This window comes from Protomyctophum bolini, assembly GCF_963924005.1.
Source record: "Protomyctophum bolini genome assembly, chromosome: 9".
Taxonomy (NCBI): Eukaryota; Metazoa; Chordata; class Actinopteri; order Myctophiformes; family Myctophidae; genus Protomyctophum; species Protomyctophum bolini.
In genome coordinates this window covers 39,189,409-39,207,822 of record NC_137870.1, presented here as the reverse complement: position 1 = coordinate 39,207,822, position 18,414 = coordinate 39,189,409, and the positions used below count along the sequence as shown (strand labels likewise).

General features: G+C 46.9%; 1 protein-coding gene across 5 annotated transcripts in view; it reads left to right on the top strand.

Annotated features, from left to right (window-relative positions):
- The window catches only part of iws1 (interacts with SUPT6H, CTD assembly factor 1), a 54,215-nt gene that overhangs the window by 12,567 nt on the left and 23,234 nt on the right, over window positions 1–18,414 (top strand). The window contains exons 9-17 of one of the 5 annotated variants that reach the window (XM_080772576.1): window positions 406–488; window positions 699–828; window positions 10,216–10,333; window positions 11,067–11,178; window positions 11,668–11,727; window positions 12,676–12,732; window positions 12,926–13,037; window positions 14,398–14,546; window positions 16,383–16,518. In XM_080772576.1, the coding sequence (XP_080628702.1) occupies window positions 406–488; window positions 699–828; window positions 10,216–10,333; window positions 11,067–11,178; window positions 11,668–11,727; window positions 12,676–12,732; window positions 12,926–13,037; window positions 14,398–14,520 (795 nt within the window). In that variant the 3' untranslated portion in view covers window positions 14,521–14,546; window positions 16,383–16,518. Of the gene's footprint in view, window positions 1–405; window positions 489–698; window positions 829–10,215; window positions 10,334–11,066; window positions 11,179–11,667; window positions 11,728–12,675; window positions 12,733–12,925; window positions 13,038–14,397; window positions 14,547–16,382; window positions 17,876–18,414 lie in introns of those variants that run through there. The other 4 variants (XM_080772575.1, XM_080772579.1, XM_080772577.1 and 1 more) reach the window with 4 other exon arrangements.

Sequence of the window (18,414 nt, the reverse complement as noted above, 5' to 3'; positions counted from 1 at the left end):
CGGTATATGGTTTGTATAGGATATTATTTGTGCTCAATTTTATATCGGTCTTTTGAACTAAAAAAACTGAACTGAAATGTCTGTCAACTTCAGGCCTCCATATCTCTGTTGTTTTTTTTCACAAGCAGCGTGCAGGCAAAAGCAGGTGTTAGAAAAAGGTCAATATCTCCAGAATGGAAGATGGTAGAATCATAATTTTTTTTTTAAATTGAAGTGGACAAGTTGGGCTTTCTTTTTATTTATGCGATTGTGATTCTCGCTATAAGAGGCCCCTCGCTGTGGGCCCCCCAAAAAGTTCAAAAAGCCCATGTTAAGCCTTCAGCACCAGTAAGCCAGGGTCCGCTAGAACCTGTAGCAGTCTATGTGTTAAGTGTACCGTTATCTGATATTTGCTTTGGTTCCCAGGAGGACAGAACGCTCAATGCTCAGAAGAAACCAGCACTGAGGAAGTTGAGTCTGCTGCCCGTCGTTGTCATGCACCTGAAGAAGTAAAGTATTATTATTAATAAATAACAGTGTATATGTTACATGTGGAAAATCAGTCGTATTGAAAAAGGTGCATTCGTCGCCGCCCGTGCTGCAAAATGTTGACAGTGTAGCCACAATTATGTGGCTGCTGTGCATAGACTATTGATGCTTCATCCAAACATTATCATGTTGCTGAGATTTGACGATGGTGTGTGTGTGTGTACATGCAGACAGGATCTGAAGGACACCTTCATAGACAGTGGAGTGATGACGGCCATTAGAGAGTGGATCAGTCCTCTGCCAGACAAGAGCCTCCCAGCACTACGAATCAGAAAGGAACTACTGGCGGTTCTACATGAAGTAAGAACACGGTCCTACTCCTACACCATCTCCCTCAGCTATCCTACTGCATGACTCTCTTCCACTGTCTCTCTCTCAGCTGTCCTACTGTCTCCCCTACACTGTCTCCTTCTCAGCTGTCCTACTGTCTCTCTCCTACACTGTCTCCTTCTCAGCTGTCCTACTGTCTCTCTGCTACACTGTCTCCTTCTCAGCTGTCCTACTGTCTCTCTCCTACACTGTCTCCTTCTCAGCTGTCCTACTGTCTCTCCTACACTGTCTCCTTCTCAGCTGCTCTACGGTCTCTCTCCTACACTGTCTCCTTCTCAGCTGCTCTACTGTCTCTCCTACACTGTCTCCCTCTCAGCTGTCCTATTGTCTCTCTCCTACACTGTCTCTGTACGTTTTACTACCCAGTCACACACTCTATGCAACTAAAATAGTCTTCCTTGCACTGGATATTCTTTGGCATCAGACCGTAGGATACAACTCGACATAACAGTGTCTTTTATATGGTTTATTGTTGTGCTGCCATTTATACCAACACACTCATACCAACTACACACTGAACAACGTCAGTCAAAATCACTCTAAATCAGGTTATAAACCTAAAGAAGGAAACACAAACAAATAGAAAACAATTACTACCATGCAATATCTATAATAATAACTGTACATTGAATGAATATGGTATGTATGTCGCACAAAGTATGTATGAATTCTTACCGGCTGTCACTCGCGATGCTCAAAGATAGAATGCTAACAAAATACACACAACGGACACACATCTCCTGTCGCACATGCGCAGTAGACTATCCAACAGGTCACGCATGCGCAGTGGACTATCTGACGGTAAACAATACTATAATATAACCCCAAACGTCCCCTAAACACACACAGAAAAATACAGAAACCCCCCAACTACTTTAAAGACACCCCAGCCTATGTAAATAAAACCCCACCTTACTGGAATCTCTGAAGTAAAAACATGCACGTAAGTTGCTGAAAGTGAAAGTGCGTCACATCATGCCCTGACTCAAATGTCCACCAGATGGCACTGACCACACATACATACACGTATAAAATATAATGCAACATATAAAGCTATAATTCCCACACCTCCCACTTGGTTTTCTGGTTACTAAACCCAAGAAGGCCACACAAATTAGCTCAGTACAGTCTCAAAAAAGAGTCTTTGTAGATTCTCCGAACACGTCCTCTCCGACGTCGTATGATGCTTCTAAGACTAAGAAGCCATGCGGATGCGACCTATTCCAGCTGCCGACCGACCATAGCCGATGTCCAAGCCTGCAACGCCCCAGGCCTACACACCAACCATGCCAGGCCACAGCGGGAACTACTCGCATCGACAGGACCCGTCTTTGCCGTCCCCACCTTCACGTCTCGGACGACACCTCTTTCATCAGGGCACGCCTCCACGACCCGACCCAACCGGAACCGGCTTCTAGCTGGGGTGTGCCACTTCTGCCTCATGAAAAGTCCTGGACCTGCCACCTGGCTCCATCGCCTCCATGCCTTTCTTCGTACCCGTAAGAGAGTCCCAGCCACTCCTTCATGATTGGCCCTGTGGGCGTCTTCGGACAGAAGGATGCTGATCCGTTCCTTGTAGGGGATCAATGGCACACCAGACTTCCCTTGGACTCGGCCGTGGCATAGTAATAGATCAGAGTCCTTTTCTTTGTAAACGACGAGCCTGTCCAAAGTCGTGACAGGGAATTCCACTCCCTCCTGGGCCGACAGGCACAGTTCTTCAAACGCCAACGGGCGCTCTGTCACCGACAACGCCTCCCACTTTACTGGCGTCCGGGATCTTGTCTCCAAGAGACTCCGGGACTTCACCCCCATCCAGAACTTCAGCAACACTGCCATTAAGTGGTCCACAGCCCTCCTGACAAAGCCGATTATAAAGCAGAGCTTGGTGAGCGAACTGTATTTCTTTGAGTCAACTTGGTCTACAAGTGCAGCGCCCCAACGTTTCGTGGGGTCAAGGCTTCCCCCCGAGGGAGAGACTGTCGCCTCAGAGGACTTTTGTGGCACGTCATCATCTATTTCGACTTTCTTTGCCTCGTCAAGATCGACGGGAACCGGCATCATCCTGGCCTGAGCTCTCGTGGTAACAGCAGAGAAGGCCTTCCTTTGAAGTTTGTTCACCGCGTCCCTAGCAGCAGCAGCCACATCCGAGGCAGACATCACGGACCACTCTTCCATCCTGGACTTGGTCAGTTTTACCGCCGCGCCTCTGTCAACCGTCTCGTGGATCTGCTTGACGTAGGCCTCCCTCCACGCGGGTTCCTTCTCCAGACGCCTCTCCGTTCTCAGAAACGTCGCTTCAACCACCTTCCGGTTATTAGGGAGCGACGCAGGATCCTCCCAGTGGGACTCCTCACTTTGCGCATCTTTCTCCCTGAAGGTCAAGCCCGCCTTGATGTTCTCCAACTCCCTTTCGTCGGCTAACGACATCTCCTTTCCCCCCGGAGGACACCCAGCTGCCCCGATGCTGTCCCACTTCAGCCACTCAAAGACCTCTTTATTGCTTGCAGCAGCCGACTTGACAACCACCCGGCCTCTCCCCCGGAGGTCTCTTGTGAGGTGTTCTTCCACTTTCACAGCTACCGTCCTCATGGAGCGTGCAAAGTTAGTTAACGAATGTCGTGTCGTCACCTCCACTCCCTCAAAGAGGTCGGGATGTACTCCACTCACTGTCTTCCCCAAAGGACCGTCCCACAACACAAGGTCGCCAACCCTCTGCAGTCTCTGGGGTGCCAACCGTCCTTCTCGAGTGCTGATCAGTAGCTCGATCTCTTCAGGACGGGTCAATTCTCCCGGCTTGACGTTTGTGAAGAACCGCTCCAGCCGCTTTGAATCCACTGCTTGATCTACTTTGGCGATGCTTTCTAGGCCGTAGCAGATCATTTCGTGCAACTTCAACGTCCCTCGTGGAGTCCACACTTTTATGGTCACGAGATACCTCTTAGTATCGACTCTCATCGCCATCTCTCCAACACCATACACAACCAGAGTGATCGGCTCCCCGGTCAGTCCCAGTCTTTCTGCGGCCTGGTGTGTAATGTAATTGGTGTCGGAGGCGAGATCGATTAAGGCACCCAAGTAGTCTCCCCTTTTGGTTGCAACGTCCACGAGCATCATAATGGCAGGATGCTCCTTTAAGTCACCTTCTTCTGCAAGACCCCTTCCAGCATAGGCTCTTGAAGTTACGTTAGTGCACACTTGCCTGACAGCTTTCAACTGTTCAGGGGACAAGTCCAACCCAGCAAAGAGAGCCTCTTGTTCCTCCGTTGGGCCACGGGATCCTCTCTTTCTCTCCGCTTCGGGTTCCTCTCCGTTAGCTTCCTTCTTTCCCCCCGGTCTGGAACAGAGGAAGTAATGGTGATCCGCCGGAGCACACTCCTCCTTATTGCAGAGGAATCTCAGAGTACATGCACCATCGACCCCATGAGAACCCAGGCACTTGGGACATGCTTTCACCTTCTTCACCAGAGCTCTCTTCTCTGACAGTGTAGCCTTCCTGAAAGCCTTACAGCGGAAAAGTCTTTTCTCATGTCCAGCCTCCCCACACATGGTGCAGGGTTCCCGCGGGTACTCTTTCACCTCACTCGCTGTCGCTCTGGTGCTTGCTTGCCTTCCCGGTCTTTTGTCGCTTGGTTTCTCTCTGTAGCTAGGCCTTTCATTAGCCTGGCTCTCAAGTTCCAGCCCCGCCAGCCTTTCGAGGACCTCCTCATGCCCCTTAAGGAACAGCAAAAGTCTTTCGAAATAAGTCTCTGGGGTTACTCCATTCAAGGTCTCCCGCTCATAAATGAACCACCTCTCTCTGATAGACAGAGGTAGCTTTTGCTCTATGGAAGCGACGGTCATTCTATTCTTTATGACATCCACCATGTCAAGATCCTGCAGATCAAACAATGCTCTCTCCACCGCCTGTACTAGCTCTATAGTATGTCTAGGCTGGTTGCCCTTAACAGCAGGCAAGTCTTCAAGCTCCTTTATGATCAGGCGAGCGGTAACCTCCTTGTTCCCATATCGATTATTCAGGAGCCTGAAAATATCATCTGCGGTTCTACAGTGATCTAACCTGAGATCCTTTCTGAATGGCCCCTCCATACTGTCCAGCAGGTGGAACAGCTTGCACTCTTCTGACCCTGAGGGTTCTGCCAGCGCCTGGAGGCAAACCCAGTTCTTACGCCAGCGACAGTAGTCCCTTCTGTCTCCGGTGAACTTCGGCAGACTCAAGGCTGCTAGCTTTATTCTCGGTCTGGCCCCCTGGTAGCTACTCCCTCCTCCGGAAGACACACCGGAACTGCTGTGGTGTGCAACCGCACCGTGCAATGTACCATAGTCTCTATGTTGCGCTGTGCGGGCATCCGGTTGTCGTGGCGTGCTAGCAGAGGTCGGCAATGGATTGAACGACAGCACCCGCACTGACTGCCTTGTAACTGGGGACAACACTGGTGGTGGTGGCGCGGCAGCTGCTATAGGCCCACTGCTTGTTTGAGGAGGGCTGGTAGGTTGAGGAGCACTGTCGCTAGTCCCAGGTCGTGTAGAGCCATCATCGGCAGCCTTCATCCGCCCACTTTCAGGTGGGTCAGGACCTTTAATGCTGCCCTCTACAGATAGCTGTCCATCTACGCTGCCCTCTTCTTCCTCCTCTTCCTCCTTGTCACTTTCCACGCACGCCCAATCAACCATCAGTCTCTGTTGCTTTCCTTTTAGCTCCCGGACACGTTTCCACATCCTGTCTACTTTGTCTCGGGGGATAAATCCATTCCATTCACGCAAAACTTCCTCTAATGCGTAAAGCTTTGCACGAAGCATGTCGTCCTCCCCTCTTCGTCGCTCTCCGGAAGCCTTTCGTGAACAGTGTCTCTTTGTTTCCTCATACGCACTCTGAAACTCTTCATCTAGCGTTGTTACTGCTTGTTCCACAAAGCGAGACCATAGGGCCTCCTTGACACGATCCTCCGTGTCTATCAACCTTCGGCTACAGGCATCTCTCTTTTTGTAGACATCGTTCGCTATCGCCACACATGAACTATCACCTACTTCATCTAAAGCAGCGACATAGTCTTCAGTGACATCGAGGAGTGTAGCGAACCCTGTCCTGAGCTCTCTTAGCTCCCTGACTAGTGCTGTGTCTTCTGCATAAGAGACTCTACTGTCTATGTTATTTACTGCTTTTGTAAATGCCGCTTGCACCGTAGCTCGCTTCTTCTTACGGTCTTCCAGGTCCGCCATCTTACCTTTTGTAGCCTTCCCTCCGTCGACTGTAGCTTACCGGGCTTCTGGGTTAGCGTGAGGCAGCCGGCCGATTAGAGGATAGCAAACAATGAGGCTTCACAGTTATAGCAGGCTTATATTCAGGTAGCCTGTTAGCAGGTTAGCCCCTTTAGCACACAAAGTCACAGTCTATTGTCCAGCCCAGCAACGTAGCTCCTAGGCTTAGCTTGTGGCTCTTTAGCATTAGCTTGAAAGCAACCTTTGTTTGGCAATGTAGCTCCTTTCTGTGGCTAGTTAGCATTAGCTTTCACAGTCATTGTTTTCAGCAGTTAGCAACATTAGCTTCAGTTCCACGAAACAATACCTTGTAAACAGCAGCAGCACCAGTCACAATCACTTTTCTTTTTACTCACAGTTTTATCAACAACCGTGGTCCAAAGCAAGTTTTGCACAAGGTCCCTGTTGTGCAGTAGAACGGCAACGGTTCGGTCCTCCCCTAGGCTGCTCCTCGCTCATTGCAGCCTGGCCACCGTTCACGTTGTCCGGTCCCACGTCGTGTCGTCTCCGTACGGCGACGACGGTTTATAACTCTACGTTTTACTACCCAGTCACACACTCTATGCAACTAAAATAGTCTTCCTTGCACTGGATATTCTTTGGCATCAGACCGTAGGATACAACTCGACATAACAGTGTCTTTTATATGGTTTATTGTTGTGCTGCCATTTATACCAACACACTCATACCAACTACACACTGAACAACGTCAGTCAAAATCACTCGAAATCAGGTTATAAACCTAAAGAAGGAAACACAAACAAATAGAAAACAATTACTACCATGCAATATCTATAATAATAACTGTACATTGAATGAATATGGTATGTATGTCGCACAAAGTATGTATGAATTCTTACCGGCTGTCACTCGCGATGCTCAAAGATAGAATGCTAACAAAATACACACAACGGACACACATCTCCTGTCGCACATGCGCAGTAGACTATCCAACAGGTCACGCATGCGCAGTGGACTATCTGACGGTAAACAATACTATAATATAACCCCAAACGTCCCCTAAACACACACAGAAAAATACAGAAACCCCCCAACTACTTTAAAGACACCCCAGCCTATGTAAATAAAACCCCACCTTACTGGAATCTCTGAAGTAAAAACATGCACGTAAGTTGCTGAAAGTGAAAGTGCGTCACATCATGCCCTGACTCAAATGTCCACCACAGACATGCAAAAGTGTAGCTTTTCGGCGAAAATCGCCGTTTTTATCCCAAATATAGGACCTGTGTGATTCATGCAAATCCGTTAAAAAAATGTTTGGGGGGGTGAGGGGGTCTGTGGAGCCCGAGCTCGCTGCCCGGAGAATTATCTGACAGACTACTCTCGTGAGTCACTAATGATTCTGAGCGATATTTCTGCTTGCATCTGGGCGGCATGATGTGCGCAGCCGCTGGTCGCTCCGCGGAAAAAAAACCTGTTTGTGTGGACTCGGCATGAATTTTGACACACTGTCTGTGACTCGCCAGTCGATCCATTAGTTTAGCTGCTACAGTTAGCATTAGCAACGTTAGCACTTTGCGTTATACTGTCTGTGGTGTGGACGCGCCGGCGTCAGTTTCTCTCGCTGTGTGTGTGTGTGTGTGTCTGTCTGTGTGCTCGTGTGTGTGCATGCATGCGTATGAGTAAATAAATAAAGCACGTGTGTGTGTGTGTGTGTGTGTGTGTGTGTGCGTGCGTGCGTGCGTGCCAGGGCTTATACTAAATGGATATATTAAGAAACGAAAACATGCAGCTCAACTGTTGAATAAGGAGAGGATGTTACTCTACATGTCTTAAATTGACTAAGGCTAAAATAATGAAGTAAACTGACCCTGTTGACTAAACCATCCCAAAACATTTTATTTGTATTATAATTCATTATTTTGCCAGTGAATATAATTTTCTATTTTACATGATGTGAAGAGTGTAACTGTAAGGGATTTTGAGATGGGAGTGTGAGTGCTGGACCAGTTTCTTTCTTTAAATCACACCTGTGTGAAGTGACCCTTATCATCATACATCATCCATTCATTGTCATTTTTGTGACAATTAATGTGTAGGATTGTGTAGGACAAAAATAGCCGATATATGACAATTCATTCATTGTCAATGGCATTTAGGACACAAATCTACTGAATATAGGAGGGGCTAGTGCTCCTCGAGGGGCTAGTGCTCCTGTTGGAGTAAATTAATTGTTCTATGACTATCAGGACATGAATGTTAACATCTTGCTCAATACTGACTAGATTTGTACTGATTTAGTAAATAATCATCTGTCATTTTTGAGTGGTGCAGCCACTCAACCACACTATAGACAGCTACAGTATGTGTCCCTGTGTCTGTCCCTGGCTGGGTCCCTGTGTCCCTGGCGGTGTCCCTGTGTCCCTGTGTCACTGGGTCTGTTCCTGGCTGTGTGCCTGTGTCACTGGGTCTGTCCCTGGCTGTGTCACTGTGTCATTGGGTCTGTCCCTGGCTGTCCCTGTGTCACTAGGTCTGTCCCTGGCTGTCCCTGTGTCACTAGGTCTGTCCCTGGCTGTCCCTGTGTCACTGGGTCTGTCCCTGGCTGTCCCTGGCTGTGTCCCTGGCTGTGTCCCTGTGTCACTGGGTCTGTCCCTGGCTGTGTCCCTGGCTGTGTCCCTGTGTCACTGGGTCTGTCCCTGGCTGTCCCTGTGTCACTGGGTCTGTCCCTCGCTGTCCCTGTGTCACTGGGTCTGTCCCTGGCTGTGTCCCTGTGTCACTGGGTCTGTCCCTGGCTGTCCCTGGCTGTGGCCCTGGCTGTGTCCCTGTGTCACTGGGTCTGTCCCTGGCTGTCCCTGTGTCACTGGGTCTGTCCCTGGATGTGTCCCTGGCTGTGTCACTGGGTCTGTCCCTGGCTGTCCCTGTGTCACTGGGTCTGTCCCTGGCTGTCCCTGTGTCACTGGGTCTGTCCCTGGATGTGTCCCTGGCTGTGTCCCTGTGTCACTGGGTCTGTCCCTGGCTGTCCCTGTGTCACTGGGTCTGTCCCTGGCTGCCCCTGTGTCACTGGGTCTGTCCCTGGCTGTGTCCCTGGGTCCCTGGCTGTGTCCGAGCACGAAACATAGCGTTATAGCATTTGTTCACCACCAAGTGTCACTGTTGCACAGCCTAACACACAGACACACAGGCCGGGAGGAGGGCTAGTACAGTACAGTGTAGTATATACTGTCCCCCATGACACCCCCCCCCCCCCCCCCCAAAGTGGGTTTAGTACCGATAAACGCTTAAAAGATTTGCGCCGCGGTTTTGCCCGCGGCACAGCGTTGGCCCCGCACACTGTCACCTTTTTCACCTTGGGCCTGTTTGCATGCCTGCCACCAGATGGCACTGACCACACATACATACACGTATAAAATATAATGCAACATATAAAGCTATAATTCCCACAGTCTCCTTCTCAGCTGCTCTACTGTCTCTCTCCTACACTGTCTCCTTCTCAGCTGTCCTACTGTCTCTCCTACACTGTCTCCTTCTCAGCTGTCCTACTGTCTCTCTCCTACACTGTCTCCCTCTCAGCTGTCCTACTGTTTCTCTTCCACTGGCTCCCTCTCAGCTGTCCTACTGTTTCTCTTCCACTGGCTCCCTCTCAGCTGTCCTACTGTTTCTCTTCCACTGGCTCCCTCTCAGCTGTCCTACTGTTTCTCTTCCACTGTCTCTCTCAGCTGTCCTACTGTCTCTCTTCCACTGTCTCTCTCAGCTGTCCTACTGTCTCTCTTCCACTGTCTCTCTCAGCTGTCCTACTGTCTCTCTTCCACTGTCTCTCTCAGTTGTCCTACTGTCTTTCTTCCACTGTCTCTCTCAGTTGTCCTACTGTCTCTCTTCCACTGTCTCTCTCAGCTGTCCTACTGTCTCTCTTCCACTGTCTCTCTCAGCTGTCCTACTGTCTCTCTTCCACTGTCTCTCTCAGCTGTTCTACTGTCTGTCTCCTACAGTACACGGTCTCTCTCTCAGCTGTCCTTCTGTCACTCCCTCTCAGCTGTTCTACTGTCTGCCTTCTATGCTCTCTCTTCCCCTCTCATCTGTAGTAATATATATATATTTTAGTATTCTGTATATCAATGATGGCATGCGTTTCCTTTGCAGCTTCCCAGTGTGAGTCAGGAGACGTTGAAACACAGTGGGATTGGACGTGCCGTCATGTTCCTCTACAAACACCCCAAAGAGGCCAGGGTCAACAAAGACCTGGCTCTCAAACTCATCAGTGAGTACCTGAACATTTCCCGTGTGACTCATCAGCCCGAACCTGACCCCACCCTGCCCGACCCAGAATGTATTCTAATTGGTCGAGCCTCAGCAAAACGTAAAGGCAGACGGAAATGGAAGTGGGTGTGTTGGATGCAGCTCAAAGTGAACTTTACTCGGGTATATGAGCATCGTGCCTGTCACAGACATGCGCAGAGCAATTTATGTGAGGAAAACCTCAGTGCAGTTGCTGCCGGCGTTTAAAAAAAAAAAACGGGCAAAAATGACTGAAACGCAACCGAGATGTTTTGGCCATTCATTCTGAAACGGAAGGTTCAAAGCCAAGTAGAGTTATTCCGATTGCATTTGTTCAGCCTAGTGTCGATTGGACGTTTTGGTTTTGGTCAGAGTATCGGGCCCTGTTCAGAGTACGAGTACTTGACGGTGATCGGCCCGAGTACCCGATACCAGTATCGGTATCGGAACAACTCTAGCATTAAGTGCACGATGACATCTTTTCGGGCATAAAAGTATGGTACGGTAATCGCCAGTAGGGCCCAGTTAGGGTTGGACCTTAATTTTCAGGCCTGTTGAGAACTCTGAATATGACCTTGTTTGAGTTCAGTGAGTACCTGTTTTTTTCTGTGCCTGTGCCTGGACTCTTAAGTAATATGGGCATCAGTTAGGCAATGACTTAGTCTGGTGTGACTAGTGGTGGGTATTTCTTGACCAGATAACCGTTGTTATTCCAGACGAGTGGTCACGGCCCATCTTTGGCCTGACGTCCAACTACAAAGGGATGACGAGAGAGGAGAGACAGCAGAGAGATGTCGACCAGCAGATGCCTCAGCAGAGAAGAAGAGAGTAAGCCTACAAAACCTAGAACCCTTTGTTGTAGTTCTTTTGCCCCATAATGTGAGCTCAAATGGGAGATCACATCTCTGTCCTTACCCGTGTGACATGTCCATTTCTGAGCTTGCAGAGCACTTTGGATATTGTTGCTGTCGGCCAGAAACCTATCAATGCTTTGTTTACCTTTTCGTAATTTTATTACCTACTTGATCATACTACAGCGTCGCGCACACAAGCGTAGCGTATCTACAAACTCGAAGCAACGAATTGCGAGCTTGTAGATCTGCTCTTTTTCTGTGTTAGAATTTTGATCCTGAAAAAGTAACAATTTTGGACATAGGTTTCCACCCGACAGACTATATCATGTACTACATTCCCTCTGGATGTTCAATCATTCACACTTTTCCCTTAACATTATATATAGCTCTCTCCCTCTATCTCTCTATCTCCTCTCTGCCGTCGTTCTGATTCTTTCTCACCATCCCATTCCGTCCCCCCCAGTCAACCCCTGAAGGTAGCAGTAAGATCTGAGGAAACTGATGTCTTCTCTCCTCCAATCAGGTTCATTGCATGGTTGCACTGCTAGTCCCGCCTCTTTGCCTGATAGGTTGAGTGAAACCTGTTGCTGTTATTGGTTTTAAGGTCCAGAAGTCGGAGGATGTAAAAGTTGTTGTCCTGTTAATGCAGAGTGTGTGTTGCACGAAGACACTAATGTGAATGTAGTGATCTGATGAATAGTTAATCATTACAGCCATTGATCGATTGGCTTTATAAATGCACAGTTTTGTCAGTGGTGTGTCTCTGATCTGACCTGACATTCAGCTCTTCTCTGTGTAGTTAACAACCAACAAGTCGGATCCTAGATCAGTGTAATTCCAATCGGCCAATAATAACCAATCACCCAATGAGTAGAAGCATCAGATCCTAGATGAGTGACATTCAAATTCGGGCCAATAGCGAGCATAGACCCACAGGGCATATGCCTCGATGCTGGTGATAAAGACAACCAAGGATTCGTCAGTGATATCACTGTCGTGCGACAGAATTGGTCGCACTCAACGGTGAACATACTTGTATAATCCATAAACTGAATTCCCGGCAGCCTTCCCTCTGTGTATGTCCACCGGTCCGTGGACCTGGGGTTGAAGAACCTCTGTTCTAGAGCACTTCTAGTGTTGGAACTTCTCTTAGTAACGGTAACCCAACACCACACCCTCTCTGGTTGCCATTCCATCCATTCATTTAACTCTAATTCTGTCGGCTGTCTGTCTCATTGAGCTTTAAAGTGGTTTTAATGTGTAAATGAAGCCTGGTATGATTTGCGTGCGCGCGCGCGCGTGTGTGTGTGTGTGTGTGTGTGTGTGTGAATAACTAACTGCTGGCAGGTTCGTAGTGACTCTAAATGCCTTGTTTCTATTGAACACTGACCTCGAAAGGCCCAATCGCTTTACGACCCAGTTACGAGGGATTGCATACCTTCACTCCTAATCTCTCCGTCTCTCTCCCTAGTTCCGGAGGTCAGACTCCTCGCAGAGACCTGGAGAAGCAGCTTACTGGAGAAGAGAAGTAAGTTCATGTACCCTGACGGAACCAAAACATTCACCATAAACCATCTCTTTTTGTTCCCACCAGTATACATACAAGACCACATTTAAATGAAAAACAAAAGGTTTTTACTTGACTTTGCCCACTCTCTCTGTCTGGCTTTCTTCCTCCCTCTCTTCTCCGCCACTCTTCTTCTCTCTCTTTCTTTCTTCAGAGCGTTGAGACCAGGTGATCCAGGCTTCTGTGCCCGGGCCCGGGTTCCCATGCCGTCTAACAAAGACTATGTCGTCCGACCCAAATGGAACATAGAGGTGGAGTCTGCCAGGGTCAGTGTCTTTCAAATAACAACGTTTTGACTTACTTTTCCACATTGTTCATTCAAATGTATCCTACAGTAGTTCAAATTGAGATACCCGATATTCCGACCATTTCTTCTTTCCCGATACCTGAGCCGGTGTATCAGTTGACGATTCGGAGTACTGATCCGATACCAGTGCGTTTTTATTGTCTAGTTTGACAATACATGGTGCATAATTAAGTTCTTAGTTTAATCTATCAGTTTAACAGAGGTTCCCATTTCCCAACCACCTGTATGCGTACCGGTGCTGGTCCGTGGGACATGAACCACAGATACACACGAAGACAGTGTTCCCGGCCCTGAATCTATAACCTTGCATCACCAGGATTTTCACCAGAACGTCCAATAGCACCCGTTAAGATACGGAATCGTCCCGTATTTGGAAACAAAAAGGCGTGTCCCGTAATGTACTGATACGAGACGCCACATTGTTCCGTATTTTAAGGTCGGGGGGGGAATGAATATGAATGACGGGAGATATATTTCACAATTCTGCTGTTCTCCTCCAACCGCTGATCCCCTCCCGTGTGTGAACCTGGTGTCTGAGAACACTCTGCAGCAGCTAATGTACGCTAATGACACCCACCCTGGGATCTATTCAAACCACAACCAACTTGAAAACAATGACCGGCTCCGAATTCAGAACACGAGTTGGCATAACCTTTTTTTTTTTTTTTTAATCATACCGTTGTTATATAATGCCAGTATTGATTAGTGAATGTGAAATAATACTGTTTAAATAGCAGCCAGTCAACTTCTGTATTTTGGTATATAAAGGTGGTCTATTAAAGTGCATATTCTAGTATTTAGTAACCATTTGGGTAACTAGCAGTATAAGTTTGTTGACTAAGACTAAGGTTTTTGATATTTAGTTGTCTTAAGACTAGACTAACACTAAACAATTTCAGAAGACTAAATGTAAATAGGACTATATAAAACTAAATTATGTGTTATTCATAAGATTAAGACTAAATCTTTTCTGGCAAAAATTAACATTGCATTAAGAGTATGACTTAAGACTTTATAGTCTACTAGACTAAGAATAAACTATTTCAGAAGACTAAATGGAACTGAGACTAAATGGTGTGTTGTTCAAAAGACTTGAGCCCAATTTCCAAACCACACCAATGGGCCGCCATGCAACTCCTTGCAAACACACACAAGTAGACACACTTGTGTCCATCAGCAACCATCAAATTGAATCACTTGGGTCGACGTGCAACTGGAATACTTGAATTTAAAAAAAGGTTGATAATATATCGATCATCCTGTACTAGTGTAAGAGTTGTTTTAGGACGCTGTGATGTGGTTGGTGTCCCTCTCGTTAGCCGCAAAAAAAAGGCATCAGCCGACTGGAGAAGCACAAGCGTCGCTTTCTCGAGCAGAGGAGGATCCACCGTCCACAGGGAGCGGTGAAGATCAACGTGGACGGCAACCACTGGCCCCTGTAGAGGCCGCTGTTGGCCTGTAGAGGGCAGTAAGTCCCCACCCACCCGCCCGGGCCTGCCCAGTGTGTGCACTGTGCACTTATTACTGAAGCTAACTCTGCATTCTGCAACCTGTGACATGATGCATGGACCTGGTGGTGTGTACCGTTTGACCCCCCAACATGTACCTTAACCACATTCAACCTGGTGTCCCTAGTTATTATAGGCTTATATATATATTAATTTTTTTTGCAGATCTATATAAGCTCACAACGCATCACGTCACAACACTTTGTGAGCTTATAGATCAGCTATTTTCTCAAATTGTCATACGACAGAGTAAATATGGCTCAAAGGGATGGTTCTCATCCTAAATGACTTGTTTTCTATCAATTTCTCGCCCCATGGAAACTTTAATTCATGGATTATTTTTTTTGTTTTTGTCGCATTCCTAAGCCAATAATTTGATGACCAGCAGTGGTATATGGAGACTCTTTGTGTCTCCATATGGCACCACTGCAACGGTGAATGAGAAGAAGAGCGCCATTTGGCGTAAAACCTAAAACCCAACACTTTGGGCTTTGTGTTGACAGACGTCCAAACGGACATCTTTGGCATGAATGATTTAAGTTGATAAATAAACCATTACCAAAGCATAGTGTCCTACACTAAGTGCTAACTGCATGGGCCTGCGTCTGACGGTGTGCAGTGTTGATTAGATTTGCAGTATGGTTGCTTGGTAATCGAATAGAAGGTGACTTTGTTGCTCATATAGTTTGATTTATTAATGATTGCTTTAATGTGTCTTGTTTACTAGCAGTTTGTACTGAACAGCGTTGCCAAATGCTTTCCACATATTGTAATATATATGCATACATTTATAGATAATTCAATGTCCTTTATCCAACTGAGGACAGCGAGTATCTTCTGGATATGTTTTTAATATCCATAAGCTTGCATGGTGCAGTAGTAAAGTCCCTGCTCACCATTACGAGGTTGTGTGTTCGGACCGTCCGGCTTTGTGTGGCGTCTTTATGAAGAATATGACCAATTAATAATAATGGATTTTATGTATAAAATTACATTCCTCGTAGTAGACAAATATAAAACTGTAGGCTAAAATAACATTACACAATTAAAAGCACACAAGCATCAAGGAAAACAGGATAACGGTTAACAGTCAATTGAACATGAGAGCATGGGTCAAGGAATAAAATCAGTGTGTTTGGGGGGAAAGCCTTATTAAAAAGGTAGGTCTTTAGTCCTCTCTTGAAGCAGGCGATTGACTGTGGCGCTCTCAAGTGTGAGGGGAGGGTATTCCACAGTTCAGGGGCAGCTGTGCAGAAGGCCCCGTTACCCATGGTGCGCAGGTCGGCCGTGACGGGGGTTGAGGCAGTATGAGTTTGATGAGTGGAGGGTGTGGGTCCGGGGTTTCAGGGAGACTCATTCTTTGAGGTAGGGGGGGGGTGCATTACCGTGGACGCATTGGTGGGTGAGCAGGAATATCTTGTATTGTGTCCGGAATGCGACGGGGAGCCAGTGAAGTGAGCGGAGGATGGGTGTGATGTGTGTTCTCGTTTGCACACTCATCAGGATCCTAGCAGCGTTTTGGATGTATTGGAGCTTCTGAAGGCTCTTGCTAGGGAGTCTGATGAGAAGTGCAACAGCGGGCACAAGCTTAATATCTCACGTTAAGTGTGTGTGTGTGGTATATATTGGTAAGTAGTCGTGGGAGCTATGTGGCCCATAGTTGTGTAGCGTGAGGCAGCTTGATGTGTGCCCCTCCTGGACATTAGAATATGGCTGAGAGGTTTATGCACGGCAGCAGAGATATATATATATATATATACTGTATATAAACGTCAGTCTCTCTCACTCTGTTGCAGGGTCCAATGGTAAAGAAAGGCATGTCTCGCGTCGACAAACAGTACCGTCGTTTTCAAGACATCCGTCGCTTGACGAAGACGGGTCACGCCGTGAAGATCAGCGTGCAGGGAACCAACATGCCACTCTGAGGCCACAACGCTCAAACCCTCGTTTTCCTTTTAAAGTTTTTTATTTTCTTATCTCCCCCAACCCCGACGGACCACTGCTAGCTGCTCTCTTAGACTGTCTGTCTGTCTGTCTGTCTGTCTCCCTGCCCACCCACCCCAGCTCCGATCAGACAGCTGAGTAAGATGTCAGATATGCAGTTAAAGGGTTAAATATAGTTGCCGTCGGGCAGAAACCTTGTATATTCCCAAACCCGTTACTTTTCAGCAAAAATGGTAAAACAAATACAGAAATTATGTGTTCAAAGAGCTCTAACGTCTAACAAGCTCTTTTCAGTACTTTTTAATTGGTTCGATATTCGTAAAAGAAACGCTCACAGACGGAGCTAACCACTGGCCTTTCCTATTTTTGGGATGAAAAGGTTAAAAACATGTCCAAAATGATTTATAAAAAGAAAATCACACCCGTGTGAACTGAGTGGTGCAACTCTCCCCCCCCCCCCCCCCACACTCTCTCTCATTAGCAGGCAACAGTGCAGCACTATCGCACAACAGCGCCACTTTTGCCCCTACTGCTCACATAGATTAACACAGACCACCTTGGAGTGGTTGCACCACTCAAAAAAAGTAAAGTGAAAATGCCACACAACTACAAGTTCTGAATGCGTCTGTGTTTGCGTGAGATGGTCCATCTTCACTTGTCCTTTAAAAATGTCACTGTTTATCTGAGGTGAGGAGGACATGGACTCCTGCTTCTCTATGCACCTCATATTATTATTATTCTTGGCTGCCCAGTGTGGCATAGGGTGTTTTGTTTTGACTGTTTTGTGCAGGCTTAATAATCTAGGGTAGTTTTCACCGTGCAATTCTGTGACAATACATAGTGCATAATTAAGTTCGGTGGTTATCATTTAACAGAGGTTCCCCAACCACTGTCGCTGCTTTTGTGCGACAAGCGTCAAACTTAAAAAAGCATTTAATTCATAGGAATGGCTTAAAATGTTCAAATTTGCTCTGCGCCATACCTAGAAACCTTATTTTTTTCTTTCGCGTAAATTAATGCCCTACTTCACACACAAATAGTGAAAATAACCCGTCTTCAAGCTCACGAGTCACGATGCCACCCCGTGTCCTCTTGAACATCTGCTGATATAGCTTTTTTTTTTGTTTCTTTGGAAACTTTTTTTCCTGCCGATTTTCTGAAAAGTCCACTCGACAGTGACTATGTTGAAATATGTTGTGTATCAGGCAGTTGAGTGGGTTAACTCTGATCTGTACCAGTGAGGCTTCGATCTGTACCAGAAGGTTGTGTATTATGTGTGATACTGTGTTCCTGCACTGCACTCACTGGACTATACTTTTCATAATAAAGGGTTCTACTCATTGTTCTAATGTCCAGTTTGATTATAATTATTTTTTGTTGTTTTTAGTGTGGGGAAATGTGTCCTCTGCATTTAGCCCATCCCAAGGAGCAGTGAGCAGCCACTCGTCAGTGCTCGGGGACCGACTCCAGTTGTAAAGGCCAGTACCGTGTTTCAGGACACTGAAAATTATTGGCAGTAGTGGTGCCATTGCCAATACAATAGTACTTGAAGATACTGGTAATAAATAGTAGAATGTAACACACTAGTATTTGAACTAATAATAGTGGTACTTACTAGCACTCTGATAATTGATTGTAGTATTTTACTGGTACTGTATAAACAGTATTTCTAGTAGGCCTTTATTAGTAGTAAACTGATTGTGGTAGCCTACGTCTGCCAATATTGGCTAATAATGGAGAAATAACAAAATACGGCAGCACCGAGTGGCGCGCTACGAGCTTGTAGGTCTATTTGTTTTAAATCGTGAAAATATACATGGGGTTTTTCAGAAAACTGAGGATTTAGAAGGCATTTATTGTAGAATCGAGCTCACGGCCTAAATG